This window comes from Stigmatopora nigra, chromosome 11, assembly GCF_051989575.1.
Source record: "Stigmatopora nigra isolate UIUO_SnigA chromosome 11, RoL_Snig_1.1, whole genome shotgun sequence".
Taxonomy (NCBI): domain Eukaryota; kingdom Metazoa; phylum Chordata; class Actinopteri; order Syngnathiformes; family Syngnathidae; genus Stigmatopora; species Stigmatopora nigra.
In genome coordinates, this window is record NC_135518.1 from 2218272 (window position 1) to 2242322 (window position 24051).

At 37.6% G+C, this 24051-nt stretch overlaps 1 protein-coding gene and 1 long non-coding RNA gene across 3 annotated transcripts in view; one reads left to right on the forward strand and one right to left on the reverse strand.

Annotated features, from left to right (window-relative positions):
* LOC144203873 (contactin-associated protein-like 5) overlaps positions 1-24051 on the reverse strand; it is a 152283-nt gene that overhangs the window by 15824 nt on the left and 112408 nt on the right. For both annotated transcript variants that reach the window (XM_077727429.1, XM_077727428.1), the window contains exons 14-19: positions 20365-20521; positions 19782-19909; positions 17864-18034; positions 14015-14233; positions 11799-12038; positions 789-1007 (exon numbers count right to left, since the gene is read on the reverse strand). In XM_077727429.1, coding sequence (XP_077583555.1) covers positions 789-1007; positions 11799-12038; positions 14015-14233; positions 17864-18034; positions 19782-19909; positions 20365-20521 — 1134 coding nt within the window. The remainder of the gene's footprint in view (positions 1-788; positions 1008-11798; positions 12039-14014; positions 14234-17863; positions 18035-19781; positions 19910-20364; positions 20522-24051) is intronic.
* On the forward strand, positions 19816-21848 carry LOC144203874 (uncharacterized). The gene is made up of 3 exons (XR_013327786.1): positions 19816-20001; positions 20416-20531; positions 21337-21848. It is a non-coding gene; the product is annotated as an uncharacterized LOC144203874 (long non-coding RNA).

A 24051-nucleotide genomic window follows, 5' to 3' on the forward strand; every position in this document is an offset into this window, starting at 1 on the left:
TAAGTGATACATTTTATTCTTGTTAGCATCGGTGAGGCAACAAGAGGTGATGCGATGTTTCCATCGTGGCGGAGTGCTAACAAGTCTGAATATGTCAGTTAAGGGGTCTTGCCTGGGATGGCGGACCAGTGGAGAAGCACTATACAATTTTGTCATACGCAGCTGAGGGTATGATGACTACTAGGCTTTTTGTCAAGTCAATGATGACGACAACGCCTATGTCTGATGTTATTAAATTGCTCGTTTAACCATGTGTTTTTGTTAACATCCATTCAATCATTTTCTCAAGCAAGTATCACTAAAAGGTTCGCGGGGGTTGCTGGAGTCTATCCCAGCTCACTATAGGCACCAGGCAGGGGACACCCCGAATGGGTGGGCAGCCAATCGCAGGGCAAAAGCAGACAGACAACCATTCATGCTCACACTTGACTTGAGTGTTCAACTAGCCTACGCTACACTTTTGTGGTGTACAAGTGCCCATGAGTATCCTGAGAAATACCACGCAAGCTCGAACATGCATACTACCAGCAGTGAGGACCCAGCTGGGATCGAACCCTCGACGCGAAAACTGTGAGGTTGACGTGCGAACCACTCTTTTTGTAAAGATTTAAGAACATTTTCTTCAACGTAGTTACAGTTATTGTAAAATATAGCACAGAGGGACACAATGATGCAACTATTTCCTGAGTACGGGATGGATCAGAAGAAATCAAGCCTCATCTAATCTGATTTCATCTCAAGTTATTTCGCACGCACAAATAAGTACTTCAACTGGTACATGCACTTACCATTCTTTGCCACAATGACAGCAATGTACTGGTGGCTGAGAGTGCTAATAGACAACAGCATAGCAGGACTCTGCGAAGTGATGAAGCTGAATGAAAAGTCCTCTTTGGCTCGACTTTTGCTGTTGCTCCCCGCCTGCAAGCTTTTGTTCAGCATGACAGAGAAAGGCTCCTGGAGTGAATAGGTCAGTGATGACTCTCTATCGAAGGATGCCGACACTTCTGCGGGGAGACCACAAAAATGACTAATGTGGGAGAGGTTAAAATAATGTGAACCATAAAAACATTGGACACAATGCGTTTCATACTGCTTATGCACTCTACATATTTCAAATAATGATGATAATAATAATAATAATAATTATTATTATTATAAGGTGACAATAATGGGAAAAATGTTGGTAATCTGATATATTGGAGGTGTGCATTTGTAAAAAGGGCTTTTGAAGCAATCTGCATCCGCAAACACGGCAAATTACTTCAGAGCTGATTTTGTTGGTTGTGGGAGGATTACGTGGAAAAAAATATTAATTTATGAGATTCAAAGTGCTTTGTCAGACCTTACAGTAAATATGCTTGTTCTGTCTTTAAATTGCAGGTGCAAAGAATTCCCAGAGGGGTGCCTGGATGAAAGTTGTGCTCATGCTTTCATTTTTGAAAAGCAAACAAAAGTCAATTAGGCAATCAGTATTCATTCATTCATTCTTTAATCTTTTGAACTACCTATCCTCAAAAGGGTGGAGGGAGTGCTGGAGCCTATCCCAGCTACCCACTAGCAGGAAGTGGGACAGACTCTGAAGTGGTTGCTATTCAATTGCAGAGCTAGTAAATATTGTAACACATTTTTTAGCATTGCAATTTGAGAGTTTCTTTTTCTGCATTCTTTTTCTGTACCACACATACTCGTAAAGGTGGCTGGAGCCTATAGCAGCTAACTTCGGTCAAAAGCCAGATTAAACAATGGACTGGTCGCCAATCAGTTATAGGGCACACAGAGACAGCCGACCATTTGCACTCACATTCATACCACCACAAACGGGAATCAAGACCGCGCCTGCCCACAGCGAAGTCAGGTGAGTGAACACCTACACCACGGGTGGGCAAACTATTTTACAAAGGGCCGCAGGGTGTGCAGGCTTTCGTTCCAACCTATGAAGAGGAAACCTTTGATGTGATGATGATGATGATTTAAAGTCATTTTTGTGCATTTTGCTTTTGCCTTATCCCACATCTTCCAGGTATATTAACAGGTATATATTTCTGCGTATCTCAAACTCCAAAGAGCTATCAATTAAACAACTGCAACTTTGTCTTCATTTGTTCTCACGGCTGCAAGAAATCATTCTACAGTGCAAAGAAACTGATGGGGAAATATCTTTTATTTTTACATTGACAAATGCATGTCTTACAAAGTTCAAATATGGTGCTGCTGCTTAATAAAAATATTCCTGAATACTCTTCCCATGACAAGAGTATTCAGGAATATTTTGTATACTTATTATGTTTATAATGTGCTAAAATCATGCAGAAAACAGCATTTAATGATTAAATACAAATACTGGTTTGGCCAAAAGCCCCCTCGGCGAACTGTCCCTCGGCCAGACGTCCGGCGGCGAAACTTATTTCGGCGAATCGTCCGGTCAGGTGGCCATCCAGTACCCGTCAGCTGCCTCCGGAGTCCTGTGGGCCAAAAAGACCCGATAGAGCTCCTTTTTCAGCCTGATAGCCTTACTCGCGGTGTCCACCAGAGGGTTCTAGGATTGCCGCCACGACAGGCACCGGCCACCTTGCGGCCGCAACTCCGGTGTGCCGCCTCATATAGATTATATTTAGATAGTAATAATCGGACATAGGCTTTGTCATCATCATTGACTCGACAAAAGCCTAATTTGTCAGGAGTGGCTCGGTTGCCCCTCCTGGCATGACGTCATGATTGTTATCAGCCGTTGCAATTAGGTGGTTATGTTTTCCTGGCTATTTAAGCATTATGAGTTTTGTTGATCGTCGTCGGATCGACTGATTTGTTCCCCTGAGTTTCCACGTTTGTCATGCCTACGTTCACTCGACGCCACGCTACATCGTGGGGTATCATGTTTTCAGTTCTGTATTAGTAAGTGTTTCAAATCCAAGTTGTTTATGTTAAGTTTTTCCCGTTAATTAAACCAAGAAACAAAACCAACGGAACAGCTTCCCTTTTCCTTCGGCATTTTCGCACCTGGGTTCACCTTTCCCCGATCGCGTCGCGCTACGTGACGGGATCATAACATAATTGTCATCATACCCAGCTGCGTATGACGAAATTGCTAACACCAAATCGGAGAGCATTGAGCCGCTGCACCCGTGTGCGCCGCCATCTTAATCTTAGTAATAGATTACAGTTTTTTCATATACCTATAACTGTGATATTTATAAAATACACTTTTTGAGAATACTTGTGTACTTGTATTTTTGTATAGGAAAACGTGGTATGTTGTAATATTAGGGCTGATCATACCGCTTTTCAAATATCGTGGCAATATCTGGTCTACATTATCTCCGATATTCAAGTGATAACTGTAGTCACACTTCTGTGTAAATTTTTAGGATTTTGTACTACTGTAGTCAATATTATATTCCCGTGATGACTGGCATCAAAAAGAAAAATGGCTTATATAAGTCTCAAATAAAATTTGTTGATGGAGTTAAACTGGTGGGTCGGTGTAGTCGTATGTGTACAGGGAGCACCCAGGTACTCCTTGAGGGCCAGCTGACTTCCCAGTGTTCATAGTCCACAGTGCCTGTCTCACTTCATGTTCCTGAAGCTTCAGTGTACTGCTGCAGGGTGGTGGTGGATGTGTTGAGACTGAATCCAATTTGTCAGTCTCAAAGCGGCCAAAGAAGTTCCTCTGCAAGTGAGGCATCCGCGTTAACAGACACATGATTGTCATTGTAATTGGTAATGTGTCGTATTCCTTGCCACATCTTCTTTGGGGTATTTTTTGTGAAGTGCCCTTCAATTTTCCTTGGATATCGTGCCTTGGCCTTTTTATTGCTTCTCTTCAGGTCTGCTGGCAGCGCTGTATTGTAACTTTTCCCTTAACCTGAACGCAGTGTTACGACATTTGATGAGTGCATGTGTCTCACTGTTCATCCAGGGTTTTTGGTTAGGATAAACCCGGTGTTGGGGTTATTCTGGGATACTGTTATATATGTGCGCATTTAACAATTTTTTAATAAGAGTTCCTTAAATTTGGGACTGGGGCGAGCTCGAGGTCACTCTCCAGGACACTTCACCGACTCCTCGCTCTGAGGACTGATTACTGGAAGATATGAGTCGACCCTTTCTCCAGATATAAGTTCGCAATGAAGACGCTTAAATTGTTGTTGATTCAGCGGATGGCTATCAAACAACCTCCGGGATTACTCGCATATTGTTTTTAGATTGTGACGCTTGTTTCTCTTGCCGAATGGAGGCTTGTTATTCTAATTTCCAATGGAGTTGTTTTTAAGTTCCGACCTTAATTGTTATTTATAAATACCTGATATGTGATTATTGTGGCAGTTGTTTTTTTGCTTACGCAATCAATAACCTTGTAATTGTTTTAATTTGAGGCCTTAAATGGGCAGGAGAAAATGCCGCTCGCCAGAATCATTTGTGACGAGGACGAAGTCAGAATCGATTCTCACTTGCAAGTAAAACCGGAGATGTGCAGTTAATTGATGTCCAATTAACAGATGTCTTCCTTGTATTGTTTTATAATTATATTAAAGTATAATTATTAATGAACTTAACACACAGCTACATTTTCTAACAGAAAGTACAGTGTCTGTCTAGTCCTGGAGGTTGTGGTGTTCAAAACGTTCCCAAATGGTAAGAGAAAAACAACCCTGTAGCTGTTTTTATTATTTTTATTTGTGGCCTTGTTAGCCTCCGTAGTGGGGTGTATGAGAGTGTGTGGGATAGGCAGAGATGGTCAGATCCAGGCAGGTGAGGGAGGGGTGTGGCTCTATAAGCCTGTTGTTTGTTTAGTCAAACAAAGCTTCAGTTTTTAACCTATATATGGGTTGTAAGCGTAAATGTCAAAGTGGATCTGGATCACTTACAGTGCTTAAAAATCTGGTACAAGTGACATGGACAAACAATGGAAATAACCTGCACTGTGAACATAGCCTTAATAGAACCCTAGAAAGACTGCCTGCATATATTTAAGTGTAAATCATATGATTTTGATATGCAATATTTAGTTTGGATTCCTCGAAGCATTTATTCATGTTTATTTGACTTAAATAGAAATTAATTAGGCATGAAAAGATGAACCATCATTAGTATTCCCAATAAAGCTCTTAGTATCATGTTCCACGTTAAAAATAAGCGTATGGCATCATAAAATGCTCTCGCCAGGAGCACAAAACATTCTTTTGTTCCCAACAAACCCCACTAAACGCAATTTGTTTGCTGTCAACGAGAGTGGCTACAAATGACAATTGAACAACTGTCATCATGCTGTGAAGTCACGCTTGATTTATATCGGCCTACCACCACACCACAGGAATTCTTTCCCTGTTCATGTACTGTAGACATAATTGGCTACAAAGCCATGTTTTCTCCCTTGACTGGGCTAAGGGGGTAATCGGACGATTCGCCAAAAGACATTTTGCCGACGGGTTCAATTTATAATTTTATTAAACAAATAAAAGTGGGGATGTTTCTCATTGTATTGTTTTTTGTGCCGCGGTTGAAAAACATATACACACACGATCCAGCGGCGGTGCGAGCGCACAAATCCCGTTTCGGTGAAACGTCCATTTAGCGAAACTTCCGTTTGGCGAAACGTCCATTCGGCAAACTGTCCGTTGGCGAAACGTCGGTCGGCGAAACGTCCATCGGCACAACGTCCGTCAGCGAAACGTCTTTCAGCGATTTGTCCGGTGACGGGTCAAGGGACAGAGACATTTGTCCAGAAAGACGTTTCTTGTATTTTAACATTCAGCATTGTTTTTTTTTATCTGTGTGCATGGTTGTGTGAAATTGTTGAGAAATGAGAGGTGGTCTCCTGTCTTCTGCTTGCGAGTTTCAGCGTGAATTTTGACATTTTTATGAACATTTTTTATTTGGATATTAATATAAAATGCTACGATAGACTGAAGTCGTGAAGTGGTAAAGCATGAGAGTAAACAAATAATAGCATAATGCATGACACCACTCATGTTTTACGATTATTTCGTGCTTAATATCGATTGGCATCATGAACCTGTTCCTCGTATTACCCTTCATTGCATCAGCTTCCTTTCGACCCATTCTTTTTTCCTTAATTCTGCTCTGTCTAACGCAAAAAAATCCCACAGAAAAATGAAACGCTCTGCACAGTGCTCGTACATATATTTACATGAGGGAGATGTGGCGAGAAAATCAGTGCACTGTTATCATTTGTCGACTCTCACGTGACCGGACATTTCGTCGAAGGACACTTGGTCAACGGACACTTCGTACCCGAACGTTTCGTCGAACGGACGTTAGGTTGGTGGACAGTTTGTCGAACGGACGTTAGGTTGGCGGACAGTTCGTCGAACGGACGTTAGGTTGGCGGACAGTTCGTCGATCGGACGTTAGGTTGGCGGACAGTTCGTCGAACGGACGTTAGGTTGGCGGACAGTTCGTCGAACGGAGGTTAGGTTGGCGGACAGTTCGTCGAACGGACATTTGGTCGATGGACAATTGGTCGCCGTATTCGCTCGCTCTCAAAATGTTGTGGTTTAAGAATGTACTTTAAAAAGAGGTTAAATATTAAAGCAGGGGTGAACAATTAGGTTCACAAAGGGAATTAACCGGTGGTCATAATCTTACATATTTACATGTATATGTTCATTAATGTGTATCGTCCCTTTATCCAATGAATCTATCTCAAACTCAAGTGCAGTTAAAATACAGTTGCCAGACGACCAATCCATTTAAAGTGGATCCTATGGTTGAAATGTACTGTTGACAAGCGCAGTGAATGATTGGGCTCTTTAACTGCCAATTGCCCAATGAAAATGGATTGGTGCCTATTGCAGTCAATGGCAGAATATGATTTAACCTCACACACTGACTTGTCTAAGATTTTCTGTGGAATTTTGTGTATTCAATACTGGCAGTTTCTTCAATGGACAGCATAACAAACTGACCAGAGGTGCTACTACAACATGAAGGCCATGTGTTTATCACCATTGGTTTGTTCATTTATTAATAATTGGACACATTGCATTGTCAATACCATTGACTCGACAAAAGCCTAATTGTCATCATACCCAGCTGTGTATGACAAAATTGGTAAATATTGTTGTTTGAATAGGAAACTACGACATTAACCAGCATTCATTAATCAGCATTACATAAGAAAAAGACCAAATTATTGCTTCCCTAAATCATTGTTTTACTGGTCAGTCAGCACCATGGACAGAGGTCACATCCCTTCAAACTGGACAGATGACCTTTGAAGCCCCGACTTCAATAGAAAAGTTGCTAAGGGTGTTATTGTGCAATGTGCGTTCTCTGCAAACAATAATTAATGTTGTTTAATGTTGTATTTTCTCCTATGAACATAGTTTCCTTTTCAAACAACAATAAATTAACAAACCAATGGTAATAAACACATAGCCTTCATGTTGTAGTAGCACCTCTGGTCAGTTTGTTGTGCTGTCAGTATTGAATAGACAATATTCCACACACTTGCGTTTCAGGTCCATCAAGAAGTTCTTTTCTATCGCGATCAAAGCTAATGCAGTCGAGTCTGTCCTGTTGTTAATCTGGCATAAGTTTTGATTCTGTTTCGGGCTGAAAATGTTCGTTCAACAGAAGCAGTGGACACGGGGATGGTCAATGTCAAACCCACTAATTTGTACATGCTCTCACTCAGATTTTTTTTGCTGAAGGAATTCAAGGAGATCAGTGGGAGAGTTTCCTGTAAAATCATCTGTGGCAAACATTACAATCAGTTCTGTTCTTAGCCAAGGCAGATCGAAATGTTTTGTAAAGATCCCTTCTGAGTTATTAAAGATGTTGCTATGTAGCTAATAATCAATTCCCAATCGTGCCACGACGCAGCAACGTTGTCATAACACTGCGGTATATAGTAAAAACAGTACTAATGTCATGTTTACTCTCCAGCAAACGGGACTGGTAAAACTTAACATGTTTTATCTAACATTCCTGTCAACCTCAACCAATTGCTCCCTTTATTATTGATTGCAATCCTCCTTGTTAAGCGATAGTAAACAGTGCAAAAAAAGTCAAAAAAAAAATCCCTAAGTGGACGGGGTGTCCAATTATGGGTGCACCTTTTTTATGCACTAAATCCTAGGTTCTGTAGAAGTCTGGATGTTGCTGACAGTTGGATTGTCTGGGTACATCGCTTGCTGAAGCCCTGCATATAGTAAAAAGGTGGATGTGACTGATGCGCTTGTCCATATCATTCAAGGCATGACAACATTAGCATTTGACGATTATGTTTTCATCTGGTAGGAGTGACCGAGACGATATGGACTAGAGCCGAAATGGGGAAGACGTACTCAGTTTTACAAAAAACATTTATTTCCAATCAGGTATGATATAAACTTGCACATTTTTATTTGTTTAATTTTATATTTCTACCATTTGCGGATTTAATACATAACATCCATTTGTGGATTTAATACATAACACATAAGCCGTACCTTGAAAGTTGCCTTGAAATTTTTGAAATTTACAATCATGTGTAAGCCGTCCCCTTGATTCCCAATTTGCACCTCCATATTCTTAGTTTTAATAGGGAGTACAAATGTTACTTTGAAGGGAAAAACCTTATGAAAAATCATCACAAATGGTATTTCTGAGATACTGTATGAATCAAAAGCACATTATTAGGGTCAATATCATAAGGAATTTAATATGCCTATCTTTGTAAATGCAAAATATTAAATTATTAAATTTGAAAAAAAAATGAGTCTATCTTGATGAGAACCTGATGCTTTCTGAATACATAAATTACAATTTTCTTTAGTTTGAGATGTTGTGGCAGCCATATTGCTCCTGATGTCAAAATATCTCATTTCTATCGATGGTTCATATTACTCCAATAGTTGTCACTTTCGGACAAGGAATAAAACTAAACAAAATCAAGGTGGAATTTTGTTTCATTTCAAAATCAAGGCTACCCGCGTCTGGTGAAAAATATGTAGATGCCAGCTCCCCGACCTCCCTAAGATGGCCGTGTCCCGAGTGAGCCATGATGGGAACTTTTTGCATTTTATGCAAGGTACGTTATTTTTTTCATTAATTTCATTAATAGACATCACAATAAATTTTGTTTATGGTTTTATCGGGTTATTTTTTCTCTATTTTGAAATAAATTACGGTATTGTCGTGACATCAAATCGCAAATTGTAGTTGTTTGCAAGTCATGTTTTTATGCGCATATAAGCCGGACCCTTTATTCAGTCATACTTTTTTTTGTTTGAGAAAAGAGCCTTGCTTCTATGCGAGTAAATACAATACATTTTTTTCACGCCAATACAAAAATACAAGTACACATGCACGATTATCAAGAAGTGTGTTCATTAAATATTAAAGTTATAAGCATATGAAAACACTAATGCAGTGTTTCTTAACGTGGGTTCGATTGAACCCTAGGGGTTTGGTGGAGCCACTGACGCTGAGGGTTCGGTAACTTCAACCAGGTTAAGAACCACTGCTGTAATGTATTAATACATAAATATAATCTATAAATGAATAAATGTAAATACTTTACTATACATACTCTTGACTCTATAATGTTAATTTGAAAAGCTTCTGGATGTCTCTCTACACTACAAAAACACCTTTGATCCTCGTCAAGGATTAGAATCCTGCTTGATTTAAAATCTCATGGTGTGGGGAAGATAGTGAAGCCCTGCACATCCAATATAGCAGCTTTAAGGAGTTTATATCAGACCTAGTCCAAGGTAACAGTGTACTCACAAGAGAACAAACATGAGCATTTTTCAAGGGCCTTTTCTTTCCAAGGGTTGAGGAACAAAAAAAACCAATGATCCGGAAAAGTAAGTCGTTTAGGCTAACCTACCGACCGACTCACCAAGATAAAAGAAGCATTTCGCGGCAGATAAAATAATGGAGTACTACAGGGCTGTAAAACAGAAATAAAAGGAAAGATGACCTGGAGAATCTCCACACTGCAGAGGAAAAGGGGGAACAAATGATTGACTTAGCCTTTGTAATCCTTGCAGATAGGAAGCGATGACAAAAATATGACGCTGAATATTTTGGCGAGGTGAAAATTGGACAATATTCACGTCATAATAATATCTTAGGGCGGATGCTTACAATTATAGCTGTCCCACTTTGAAACTAGTAAAATGATTAATAATTCCATTTGTGGTCTGAATGGCTGCTTTTTTAAGGGTTGGCATAACATGGTTGCCTAATTTAGGATTTAGGTTTGTTCCAAGATATGAAAAATATCTCCATGATGCCAACGTTTTCGCACTGTGGCCCGACGTTAGACCCGGTCCGAGGGGCACTGTGTCCAAGCTGTGCGACAAGGGCCAGCCTGACTTGAAAATGGCATCCTCCAGGCGAATGCCAGAGCCAGCCTGAAATGGGGTAGTATTTTGCCCATACACAAGGTGCAACGCATGGTAGTGCAAACATGACGCATATGCTTGAATGGATGTTAGTGTATGTTTTAAAAAGGCAACAGGAGCAAAACTGCGTTTGATTGTGTATTATTGACAATGTGTATTCCCGGAAATAGAAGTCTAAGCATTAAAACACCAACAAATTCCTCATAGTCAAAGTGTGTCAGGGTCAGAGTTTTTGCTGTGGGGTTACATACTAGTGATTTCAAGTTTGGCAAAAGCTCAAACTACAGTGCTTTCCGACACTTTAGTGCAATCATCGACAATTCATTCCAAATCCTCACGTAACTCGTGAAATGCAGTCTGCCAGTCTTTGTATGACAATGTTTATCATCAGGCATTCATTGCTCCCAAGCCGTTTACAACTTTGTTTCTCCTGGCTGCTCTTTTGTGTTCAATCCATGGCTTGAGTCCATCTTCCATGTCTTCACGCCTGCATCATGTCGTCATTCATGTCAGGCCTTTTCTCTATGTAGCTCTATGGTGTAGTTTCTTTGAATATAGAGAGTATTTTTGGGGGTTAAAAGTTCTAAGAGGACACAGTGGTCAATTGCCTTGCCACTCCACTGGGATGTTTTGAATGGATTAAGTACGCAGGCGGGCTATTATTTAGGGTCTGCTTAGTTGACCACGAAAGCATAAACGCCCACTGGGTTTATCGTAGTGAGTAGTGTGTCAACAAGAAATGAAACCAGTCAGTCAAGCGGTTATGATAACACAGCATTTTGAATTTAGTGAATACACGAGGTGAACAGACTGATTGGGCCCAACGTCCATCTTGGAGAAAATTCTAAACTCTTAAGTGCGCCCTATAGGTGTAAAATTAGGGTATTTAACATTTACTCAACTTCTGAGCTTCGTTGAAATTGACACAAATACAGTTTTCAAGAAACCACAGTGTTACGGCTACTTGATAATAGAATTTGTATTTGGTACTATGTAAAAAAAATATGAAACTGCTAATCATAATATTCATTGATTCATTCATATTCCATAGCGTGTATCCTCCCAAGGATTGATGGAGCCGACTTCTGGCGAAAGGCAGACTACCACCCTAACTGGTTGCCAGTCAACCATAGGGTACACAGAGAGACAGAGTTACCATTCGCACGCCCAATCACACCCCACCAAGCGGGCATTGATCACGCCTGTCAGCATCAAAGTCAGGCAAGTGAACCCCTATACCATCAAGTTGCTCAATCATAATATGAAATCAAATCAAAAGCCTTTATTGTCATCATACACAGCATATAATGAAATTGGTGGACCAAACTGGAGACCAAAGAGCCGCTGCACCTGTGCGTGCCGCCATCTTGGATCTCTCCACAACCTCAGTATTGTAATATATTATCCTTCATCACAATATAGTGAATAGAGTCTCACCTTGGTTACATGAGGTTCCAGCATAAGCTGACTGAGAGCAGTCACATGTGTAGCCGTTGCTCTTCTCAATGCACCGCCCCCGATAGTGGCATAAGCTGCTAGAACCACTACAATACCCGGGACAACCAGCACTGACGCCCGGCGTCACCTTAGCCCTTTCTTCCAGGTCTAAATTCCGACCGTTCACCATCAGGCTCCTCAAACAGCCCAAAAAGCCCCGCTGCAAAGATGTTGTTCCACCTACAAAAACAGCAATATTGACATTCAATATAACAAATGAAATACTTGAGTTATTCAAGTTTAAGGTATAAAGTAATCCCTCGATTATCACGATAAATGTAGACCAGGCATGGCTGCGATAAATGAAAAAACGTGAATTAGGAGCAACCCTATTTACAAAACTAAATTGATAAATAAATAATTCTTTATTCTATATTTTATTTTACTTCACTGCTGAGTCCTAGTAGCATGCAAATGACAGGGCAGTGGCTTCCGCTTCTGAGTTTTAGCGTGGATTTTCACATTTTTATGAATTATATATTTTTTTACTTCAATGCTGAGTCCTATTAGCATGCGGAGGACAGGAGAGTGGCTTCTGCTTGTGAGTTTCAGAGTGGATTATCATTTTTTTATACATTTACCCGCAAAAAATATAATTAAAAAAAAATTCCCCCAGATAGAAATCCGCAATGTAGTGAAGCCGCGGAAGTTGAAGCCGCAATATTCGAGGGATTACTGTACTAACTAAAAATAAATTGTGCAGGGTGGAAAATATATTGATTAGTTAATTCATGATTTACTTGGCCACTCCTTCCAATAAGAAATGTGCATTTTGCCCAAGCCACAGTAAAAAAAAAAAAATATCCATCAGAACTTCACAAGATAACTTGCAATTCGGAAAGAACAGATTTAGATTTGGCCAAGCCCTAAATTGTACCTAACTTGTGTGGCCCAGGCTGCCTTGTGAAAATATTCAGCCCACTTGGTGATTCATGACAAAAAAAAAGTTTGATCATATCTTTATGTTTGAAGCCTGAAATGTGGTGAAAAGTTAAAAAGTTCAAGGTGGTCAAATACTTTCACAAGGGACTGTACATATCTGTTACAGATGTAAAGGTAAAATCCCTTAGTTCAACTTTACTGTTATTAAATTAGTCTTTTTAATTGGTGTATCTGTATTAAAAGGATGATTTTCCACAAACAAACTGATATAATTTTAAAAGAGAATGTCTCGGAAACATCATAACATTTTTATTGAGAAATGAAAGGTTTTTTAAATTCTGTGATTATATATATATATATATATATATATATATATATATATATATATATATATATATATATATATATATATATATATATATATATATATATATATATATATATATATATATATATATATATATATATATATATATATATATATATATATATATATATATATATATATATATATATATATATATATATATATATATATATATATATATATATATATATATATACATACACATAGAAAATAGGTAACTCCTCAATGATCACTACATACCTGTTTTACCCGTATTTTCAAAATGTTTTGATCATTTAAAATTATGCACCCTGCATGACAACTTTTGTGTGGGAATTTTTTTTTTTTTTTTGTAAAACCCGATCTCGTCTTCCCCTTTTCGGCTCTCATCCGGATCCTCTCGTGCAGTGGAAGTAAAGAAAAACGTCATTGTCAATTGCTAATGTTGTCTTGCTTTGAGCATTATATGCGCACGCACGTTAGTTCCGCCGATTCACTATATAAATAAAGCAGTCACTGACATACCACGACATTGACAGATAGGAAAACTTTTAGACTTTTAAGTGCACTCTATGTGAGTAAATATGTGCTGCGTTGTTTGTATCGTTTATTATCGTTTAATAAGGGGAATTGCAATCATTAATAAGGGGAGCTATTGGCCGTGGTTGACAGATATGTGACTACTGAAGGACATGGTAAAGAATTTGTCTAGATATATGGGAGATTTGGAGACTGATTTACTTCAAATTAGGGTTGTTTGTGAAGCAAAGATCCATTGTTCTCTTAATACTACTAAGCGCAATTGTGTACTTAAATCTATCACTTGGGTTGATTTGAGTCAAATTAAGAAATAAAAAGAGTAAGAAGCAAAGTTTACTGCAATATTTAAGCTTGTAGTCATATATTTCATTCATGAAGTTTAGCATACCTACAAAAAGCTGGCTGCTTAGCTTTAAAGGTAGTTGCCGGTCCACCGGAGCCGACAAGAAGCGTGCGGGAAACTGATCGACCTGCAGCGAAGCCTCCTTGACATTATGCTCCACCTTTATGTAGTGCCATTGCCGGTCGTTGAATGGTATGTGCGACTTGACAGACAGGACCACTGTGCCACTTCCAACATCAAAGGAAAATGACACCATGGATGGAGCTGATTGGCCAGAAAGACACATAAAAGGATAAGTAGGAGTCGTATGATCATTCTCACCTCAACACAACAATGGTACTGTTCTCCTTCTCAGGTTTGTCAACAAAGCTCCTAGGTAATCAACAGTAAATAACATCAACTCCACTACAACACACAATCTGTGGCTGCATTTGTGTTTCAATAGAATGCACTGTGCACTTATCATGCAGACAGACAAAAACAAGCTTCACAGAGCCTCTAGTGCATTCTTTCATTATTTACATACATTTTCATAGCAGATTGCATTACCCTCAAAGGAGCATTCTAATATTCTAAAGCCCTTGCTGGCTTTGTATGCCTTTATTGAGGTCAAATTCAAGCACTTTCAACATTTCTTTCCCCCATAAAGAATGGCTTTATTACTATAACTCTATTTTTAACACATACTATATTTAAATTATGTATTCCTCTGCAGTGTCTTGTCACGACAAAAACTAAATAGAATGACAGACAGAATGTGGGGTTCTGCTATGGAATTCACCCATTCATCAATGGTGCTGCTACTATGCAAGGCCCTGGCAACCCATTAGGTTTGTGTTTTGCACAAGGAGACTTTGATAGTGGGTAATTCTAGCCAAGAATCAAACTGCTGACCATTCAGTTGCAAGATGACTAGAGCTATCAACTGCGCCTTTGCCAGATCTACAACATAATGGTTCACAAATAAACATATCCGGGTGTAAGAATGGCCATCTTAAAGTCCAGACCTGAATCATTCGAGAATCTGTGGGCAGAGCTGAAGACAGCTGTTCACAAACGCTCTCCATCCAAACTCACTGAGCACGAGCAGTTTTACAGGGAAGAATGGGCAATAATTTCTGTCTCTTAAAGTTCAAAACTGTTAGAGACATACCCCAAGTGACTTGCAGCTGTAATTGCAGGAAAAAGGTGGCGCTACAAAGTAGGTATTAAAGCAAGGAGAATAAATTCTATTGCACACCTCACTTTTCAGATTTTTATTTGTTAAAAAAAAGTGTTATAACCAAAAAATTCCACTTCACTTCACGATTGTGTCTCACTTGTTGATTCAAGAAAAAAACTTTCATTTTATGACTTTATGTTTGAAACTTGAAAGGTGGCAAAATGTTGAAAAATACAAGGGGGCCAAATACTTTCACAAGGGACTCTATATGTAGACACAGCTGGAGGTAATTGGTACTGTAAATAGTTCATAATGCTATGTTGTGTGAATGCTGTAGAAAAGATCCAAGTTACGAAATGCATTTTGTTATCCGCTATTTTATCTTGAAAATTTTGTCGGAGGTGCATTGATTATCACTTTAGAACAGTGGTCTCAAACCGGTTCCACATAGGGCCGCAGTGGGTCCTGGTTTTTGTTCCAACCAATCCAGTGCCGACATTTTAACCAATCAGGTGTCTTTAAAATAAGTAGCACCTGGCTCTAATTAACTGATTGCACTTGCAAAAGGTATCCTTGTTGAGTTGGAATGAAAACCTGCACCCACTGCGGCCCTATGAGGACCGGTTTGAGACCACTGCTTTAGAACCTCACTACACTGCTCGGCTCTCATTGGCTGTGTCACAACAACCACTTTCCATGTTTCAAGATTTTATCTTATATACTTTTGACTGCTGTTCGTGTTTTTTGTTAAGCTTCTCGAAGTGTGGATAAAGCATGTTTTTATCATCATGCCTCAAAAGAAAAAATACTGTTGCGGATGAAAGTAAGTGGTCAGTGTGGACAATGATGAGTTGGTCAAACAATTTAGAGTTAATGGAATACTCGACAATAAGGGGGAGGGAATAAAACAAATAGGCAGACAACGACGGAGCCTTCAATCCAACACTCAAACTATTTCATGGCTATAAAAACTACTGCATCTACAGCTGCGACACATTAAATATATATATATATATATATATATATATATATATATATATATATATATATATATATATATATATATATATATATATATATATATATATATATATATATATATATATATATATATATATATATATATATATATATATATATATATATATATATATATATATATATATATATATATATATATATATATATATATATATATATATATATATATATATATATATATATATATATAAATATATAAATATATATATATATATATATATATATATATATATATATATATATATATATATATATATATATATATATATATATATATATATATATATATATATATATATATATATATATATATATATATATATATACATATACATATACATATACACATACACATACACACACACACACACACACACACATATACATATACATATATATATATATATATATATATATATATATATATATATATATATATATATATATATATATATATATATATATATATATATATATATATATATATATATATATATATATATATATATATATATATATATATATATATATATATATATATATATATATATATATATATATATATATACATATACATATACATATACATATACATATACATATACATATACATATACACATACACATACACACACACACACACACACACACACACACATACACATACATATATATATATATATATATATATATATATATATATATATATATATATATATATATATATATATATATATATATATATATATATATATATATATATATATATATATATATATATATATATATATATATATATATATATATATATATATATATATATATATATATATATATATATATATATATATATATATATATATATATATATATATATATATATATATATATATATATATATATATATATATATATATATATATATATATATATATATATATATATATATATATATATATATATATATATATATATATATATATATATATATATATATATATATATATATATATATATATATATATATATATATATATATATATATATATATATATATATATATATATATATATATATATATATATATATATATATATATATATATATATATATATATATATATATATACATATACATACATAACATAACATGTCTCTTGGCCATTTTCACTTCAATAAGCGGCTTTTGGCAGCCATCCACAAGCTTTTGGCAAGCTTTTGGTTGAATCTTGGACCACTCCTCTTGACAGGATTGGTGCGGTTTAGTTAAATTTGATGACTTTCTGACATGGATTTGTTTCTTCAGCACTGTCCCCAAGTTCTCAATGGGCTTTAAGTCAGGACATTAGGAAGGCCATTCAAAGACCTTAATTCTAGCCGGATTTAGCCATTCCATTACCACTTTTGATGTGTTTCCCCGGGCTGATGACTTTAGGTTATCTTGAAGAATTTTAACATAATCCTCCACTATCCCATTTACTCTCTGTAAAGCACCAGTTCCATTGGCAGGGAAAACAACCCCAGAGCATAATAATACCACCACCGACCGTGCTTGACGGTAGGCATGGTATACATGGATGCATAAAGACAACTCAATTTTCTATCAATCCAACATGAAATCGGTATAACACAAGAATGCTGTCACATTTTGTGCATGCTTGCTTTTGTTACAGAGCATGATTGTTGACTCACAGCTGAGCTCCACTCGAACAAAGTCTTTTAGGCCCAGGCTCTCCAAAAAAACTCCTGAAGGAGCGCTTGTTTTGAAGTAGAATGACAAGTCTGAGGCCGGCTCGGTTGGTAAGGTGGGAAAATAGAGGTACGACGACTCTTGATAGAAGGTGGCAGCGTTCCACATGGACCCTGATGGAGAAACAGAAAATTGCCACGATGTATCAGTAATTAAATAAGAGTGGCGGAGGATGACCATAGAAAGAAAGCTCAGAGGACTATGATGTAAGAAAGACAACAATGAAATCAAATGAATGTTGCAGGAATTAACTTAGATATTTACAGGGCTGCCAAGTACTACTTTTTCTGGAAATGCAATGCAAACTCTGGGATGCCGGACAACCTCGCTAAACTCTGAAAATACCCCAAAATGTTTATTTACATTATTTTTTTTAAGCAACCATTTTTCCAAATTTCCGATTTAAATCCCTCGAAATTAACCCTACCCCATACGTAACACCATCACTGCGACTTCCGGCATCTAGATGTAACTGTACTGTAAACCGGAAGAATTCGGTCACACGAGTTCATTGTAAATCATCTGAGTTACAAGTTCTGACGAATGATTCGTCTTGTGCGACCCTCAGCGTGGCAATTGATTTGGAATCAATTGCATAGGTAGCTTCTATCGCTTTAACATTTTCGTTTTCATTTTTTTTCAAAAGGGAATTAGTATTATTAAGGCTGACTAAACCAGCAAACAAATCCTATCATTTATGGGGTTGTTCTAACGGAAGTAGGCGTACATAGCATTAGTAACTCTCACTATGCCTGCTCGGGTTATGTGCAAAATGGATGCCAATGTGAATGAAACTTCTAACAAGAAACCCAGACAGTCTCCAAAAGGACTGACATTTTTGCATTTCAGAACATGTAAGTGCGACTTCAGTATGACACATGTTGGAATTACTAACTGTAAAACGCACGTAGAGGGACCCAAACACAAAGATAAACTTATTTTCAATATGCTGTAATTTTTCAATAGTTTGAAAAAAAATAAAGAATGGGAAAACATGATAACAAAATTTGATTTCAATTTTCATACGCTTGTTTTTTTTATTTATTTTTTATATGGATTTTGTGTGAATCGCATTCACTCCGGAAATACTCTGGAAATGGGACAAGGGTACTCCTGAAATGGGATTGACGGAGGTTGGCAGCTCTGTATTTAAAAAATAATTTTGAAAGAAGTAGTCAAACTGTATTTTCTTTTATTCATTCATTCATTTTCTGAATGTTCTTGGGGGTGCTAGAGCCTATACTAGCTGACTTCAGGCACGAAGCCGGAGACACAATGATTAGGTGGCCACCCTATCTTAAGGCACGAGGAGACAGACAACCATTCACGCTCACATTCATATGAAGGGGTAATTCAGAGAGTTCAACCATACTACTATTGGGAATATGGGAGGAAACTGGAGCAACCAGCGAAACCCTATACAGGCGGAGGAACAACATGGAAACTCCACACTGGAGGACTGACCAGGAATCGAACCCTGGAACATATAACTGTGAGGCTGACACGCTAACCACTCAGCCGCCATCCCGCCCAGTTTCTTTTATAAAAGTAAGGTTTTTTCTCAACAGAAAAAGAGTAAGAAAAGTCTTGATAATATTAAAATTGCAACAAGAACAAAGAGATAAATTCCCTTCCAATTTTTTTTTCATTACAAACTGTCTTTAAAAAAATTATTAAGAGAAATGTCTTATATTGATTTTTGTGTCATTTAATAAATTTATTTTTAAAGTTAGTACTTGCTTTAGATTATCGTGAGCTGCTCTGTTAAGGGAATAATGTGTGAAGAAAAATTAAGTCAAGCTACTCGAAGAATATTTTTCCTGCCTCTGGTCAGCCCATCTAGAATGATTGATCACTTACTGTCTCCATAACAACGCAGAGGGCCAATGTGGTAGATAGCCTGCGAGCCAGCTCTGCCGATATCTCCGATCACTATCTGGCTTACTGGTAAGTGGTCTTTGTAGGAGAGGATGCCTGTGTCATTGGCCCTGTGATGGACATTGAGGAAATAAGTGAATAAGTAAAAACAAAATGAAGGGGGGCATTGCTGCATGTCCTGGACCCCTCGACAGGAATAAAGGTAAAGGCTTTCATTTGTTTGCCTCACTGCAGAAAGCAGAGTAAAGACATTAAAGTAATTCATCACGAGAGAGACAAATGCCTTTGAAAATATGCAAAGACTGTTGAATCTGGGCAGGATTTGGAGTTTGAAGTGGATTAACGGGGAAAATACAGAGACATTTCAAGTTTGATGTTTTCATTATTATCTGCAAGCTATGACTTCTAAAGAGACTAAAGGGGTAGTGTAAAGCTTTAAAGTTGAATTTTCTAATGGGTTCAAAAACATATAATAAGCATCTATAGACACCTTATAATATTTATTAAAGGCAAATCGGAACAAATCTCAAGAGTACTTGTAGTCGCACAGTTTTGTATAAAATACCATTCGTCTTTGTCAGCGTCACAATTACAGAAGTAGTTCATGTCTATACAGTTTTCTTTCAGGCTGCAGGAGCATTGCTGAATTCCTGGCAGAAAGCCTCCCCAATAGCTGCGCCTCTCGCCATGTCGATCCAGCCACCACGTCATTGGACTACCATCTGCATTGAGGTAAACAAGGATAAATCAGAGTGTTTCGGAAAAAAAATCTTGCAGTTGCACTAAGTTCTTACTAAAATATTTGTATTTCAATGTTTGTGAATTAAGCATCCAAAATAGACGTTCTCAGACTATCAGATTGGTAAATCATCATCAATAGCAACTCACAATACAATCTTTCCCCTGGAAAAAATATATCCTTTATTCCAGGGTTTTTCAGTAGAAAGAATGACGATTTTTGAAATATTGGTTATCATTGGTTTTAAAAAAACATTCATTCATTCATTCTATTTGTGTACCGTTTATCCTCACAAGGGTCACATGCTAACACACATACCAATCACCCTAAAAGGCAAATCTAGAGTGTTCAACTTATAGCCGGCCATGCATGGTTTTGGGGCAGAAAACAGAGTATCCGGTGAAAAGCCATACAAGTTAGGGGAGAATATGTAAATTCCACACAGAAAGGTCGGAACCCACCAGGAATTGAACTCTATCTCAAAACTGTGAGGCAGACATGCTAACCACTATACACGGGGCTGCATTTAAACTGACCAAACAAATGACATTTGGATGATAAGAACAGTACAAATAGTGATGGGTAAAATCTTGTCATACATTTGATTTTAAGAAAAAAAAGTTAAAAGCAGCAGTGCCTGGTATTTACGTGTGAGGGGCCAGAAATACAGCAAACAGAGCAGCGAAAATTCATTCATCTTTCGTTTCACTTAATGTTGGGTTTATTCTGTATTACTATTATAAATATATTTGTATTAATTCATTTCTTTGTTAAATCATTCTCTTTCTATTTTCAAAGTGTTGAGGTCACGAGTATTGCCAAGTCATCTTTAACCTGGACGGCCTGTTCCAGGATGGTTATACAAACAATCCACCCAATCTGGGTCCTTGAGATTTGGTGGGCCCTTGGTGACGAGGCCAGGGCTATTCGGCCAATAACAAGAATGTTGTTATCGTTATGTAACCGTGCATTTCGGGTTTTTCTGTATGTAACCATTATATGATTATGATTATATTATATGATTCTTAGGTCAAGGAAGTTGTATAATTACTCTAATCTAAATGTTGTTAGGTCTAGTCTCCTGTTTTTGTTATTGGTAAAATACTTTGATTGTTATTGTAGTCTCAGATGTTGTTTTTACTCATACGTGATGGAATGATCAACAACTCTGTAACTTGTTTTGATTCATGACAATAAGAGTCGGACGAAAACGTCTATTCGGGGAGACGTTCGGAAGTAGTAGGAGACACTTGCTGAAACTCTCCCCTTCGGAGGTATTACCTATTGTTATCCATTTCTATTTAATTAAATGTCAATAATTGAATAAGATGTCTGCCTGCAGTTATTGATAATTACGGACGAAGGTAATTATTAATGAACCTAACATTTTGGTCCTTCTGAGCCATGGAGGTCAATATACCGGAGCGAGAACCCAGGCGCTGCTGTTCGACATCTGGTAAGTGACCGTGCGCACGGCGTCTTCAAAACCCTTGGTGGGCCGGAGTTTTCGACGGGGGCGCCTGAATTCTCGGCGGTTGAAGACTTTTCCTGCTGGAGGGAGACATCTGATGGATCTCGGGTAAGTCCACATTAATGTCTGCATGTTGTGACGGTGTTTCCAAATGCGTTAAAGGGACATTGTATGTGAGGTCCATTGTGGGCTGGTTTCGCGTCCTGGGTGACGGCGACAAAACCCTGTGTTTATACTAGTCAATGGCAGGTACGGTGGGGCACTTTGCTGGAAAGTGTCCTGTGTCTAAAGGGTAGGCACGAATATATTGTACTGGAGGTACAATGTTGGGGCTGGAAAGTGTCCTGTGTCTCAGGGGTAGGCACGAATGTATTGTACTGGAGGTACAATGTTGGGGCTGGAAAGTGTCCTGTGTCTCAAGGGTAGGCACGAATATGTTGTAAATGTCGTATGGTGTTTGTGTGGTTTCTGCAGTAAAATTAAGATAAGCCTAGGAAATACAGTCGAAGGGGTGATAATATTAATAATAAATATAATAAAGTTAACTGTGTGAGGCACACAAACTCACTACAAAAAAAAGTAAAATATGGGAAACACGTGTTGTAAGGCGGGTTTGGATGACGATCCAAAAAAATACGTCTAACTTGTAAGGATTGGAAAAAATTGGAAAGACAAAGCGCTTTAAAAATATTACACAGCTATATTTATGGATAAATAAATATGGGTTTGCTGGCCAGCTTAAAATGCATAAAATGCAGGATAATATATGCACTAATGCATAGAGGTAATATACATATATAAATAATATGTGAGTGGATAAAAGTGTAACAGCTTGTTCCACAGACACTAATGGCGAAATAAGACCCGGGAGAAGTTAAAAATACTATTTTGGGAAAATAGTGGGGACTCCCTCGGATAACGGGGATATATTTAAGACCGTGGCGGCGGGAAAGTACTGTTTGGTAAGGAAAAATACCGGGGCCTCCTCGGCTGACGGGGAAAATATTTACCGAGATAGGTGACGGGAGCAGAGGAAGTTTAACAAAAATAGAGGGAGAAGAGATGGTGTAAAGTTCGACAAAAATCAGAAATAAGTTGTAAAAAAAAATGGGGGTATATATATATTACATGATTACCCAGACTAGAGGGTCTCTGAAAACAAGGAATGTCGGCTTAGAATGATTTGTAATGTGGATTTTGGATACGAGAATGTTGAGCTAGAAAATTAATGGAGACACTGGTATTTGATTTGGTTAATCCAGGTATGACGTTTTGTGATTACAATTAAATTGGGTTTTTTGTGATGCTTGGGCTTGTATAACAACAATTAGAATGTTATTTCCAAGTGCTGGTGGTGCTTTGTTAATATAACCTATATGTACTGTCAATTTACAGCAATGTGATGGCTTATTGCAGCTTGGTTTTTGATCCCGTCCGCTAGCGGGAAGATGGTGTTTAAAAAGACAAAAGAATATATACAAAATGATCATTTAAATGTTTAGCAGGGAATGTCACCTGTGTTTTTATTATGCTGTAGACTTGCCAAATAATGTGTCGACTGCGGGAGAAGCGTTCTGGTGCAGCGGCTGCTGATTAGATGGAAGTGAAACATGTGGGCCGCGGGGCAGACGATTTAACTGTGTTGGGCTTTCGGGAGCGTTCGGACCGTGTAAACGACTAAAATTTTGTGATCCCTTCCGTGAAGACATAATAATAATAATAATAATAATAATAATAATTGGCCTTGGGGGTGCTGAAGCAAACTTGAGGGCAGAAAATGGGTTTTTGCCATATTGTTGTGCTTGCAGCATACATATTCTGGATATATGGGGTCTTGGAAAAATATTGTGATGTAGTTGAATATCGGAAGAGGGGTTAATTTGACTGTTCAATGGTTGTCTTCTCTAAAAAGCGTTGTATTTGGGCACAGGGAAAAAGCTGGTTTGTAAACATAAGATAACAATGCTGTTTTCGCAGCAAGAGTGGAGGTCATAGTTAGCGGCTTATGGCGTTTTCTGTTTGGACTTTTCAGAATAAGAACA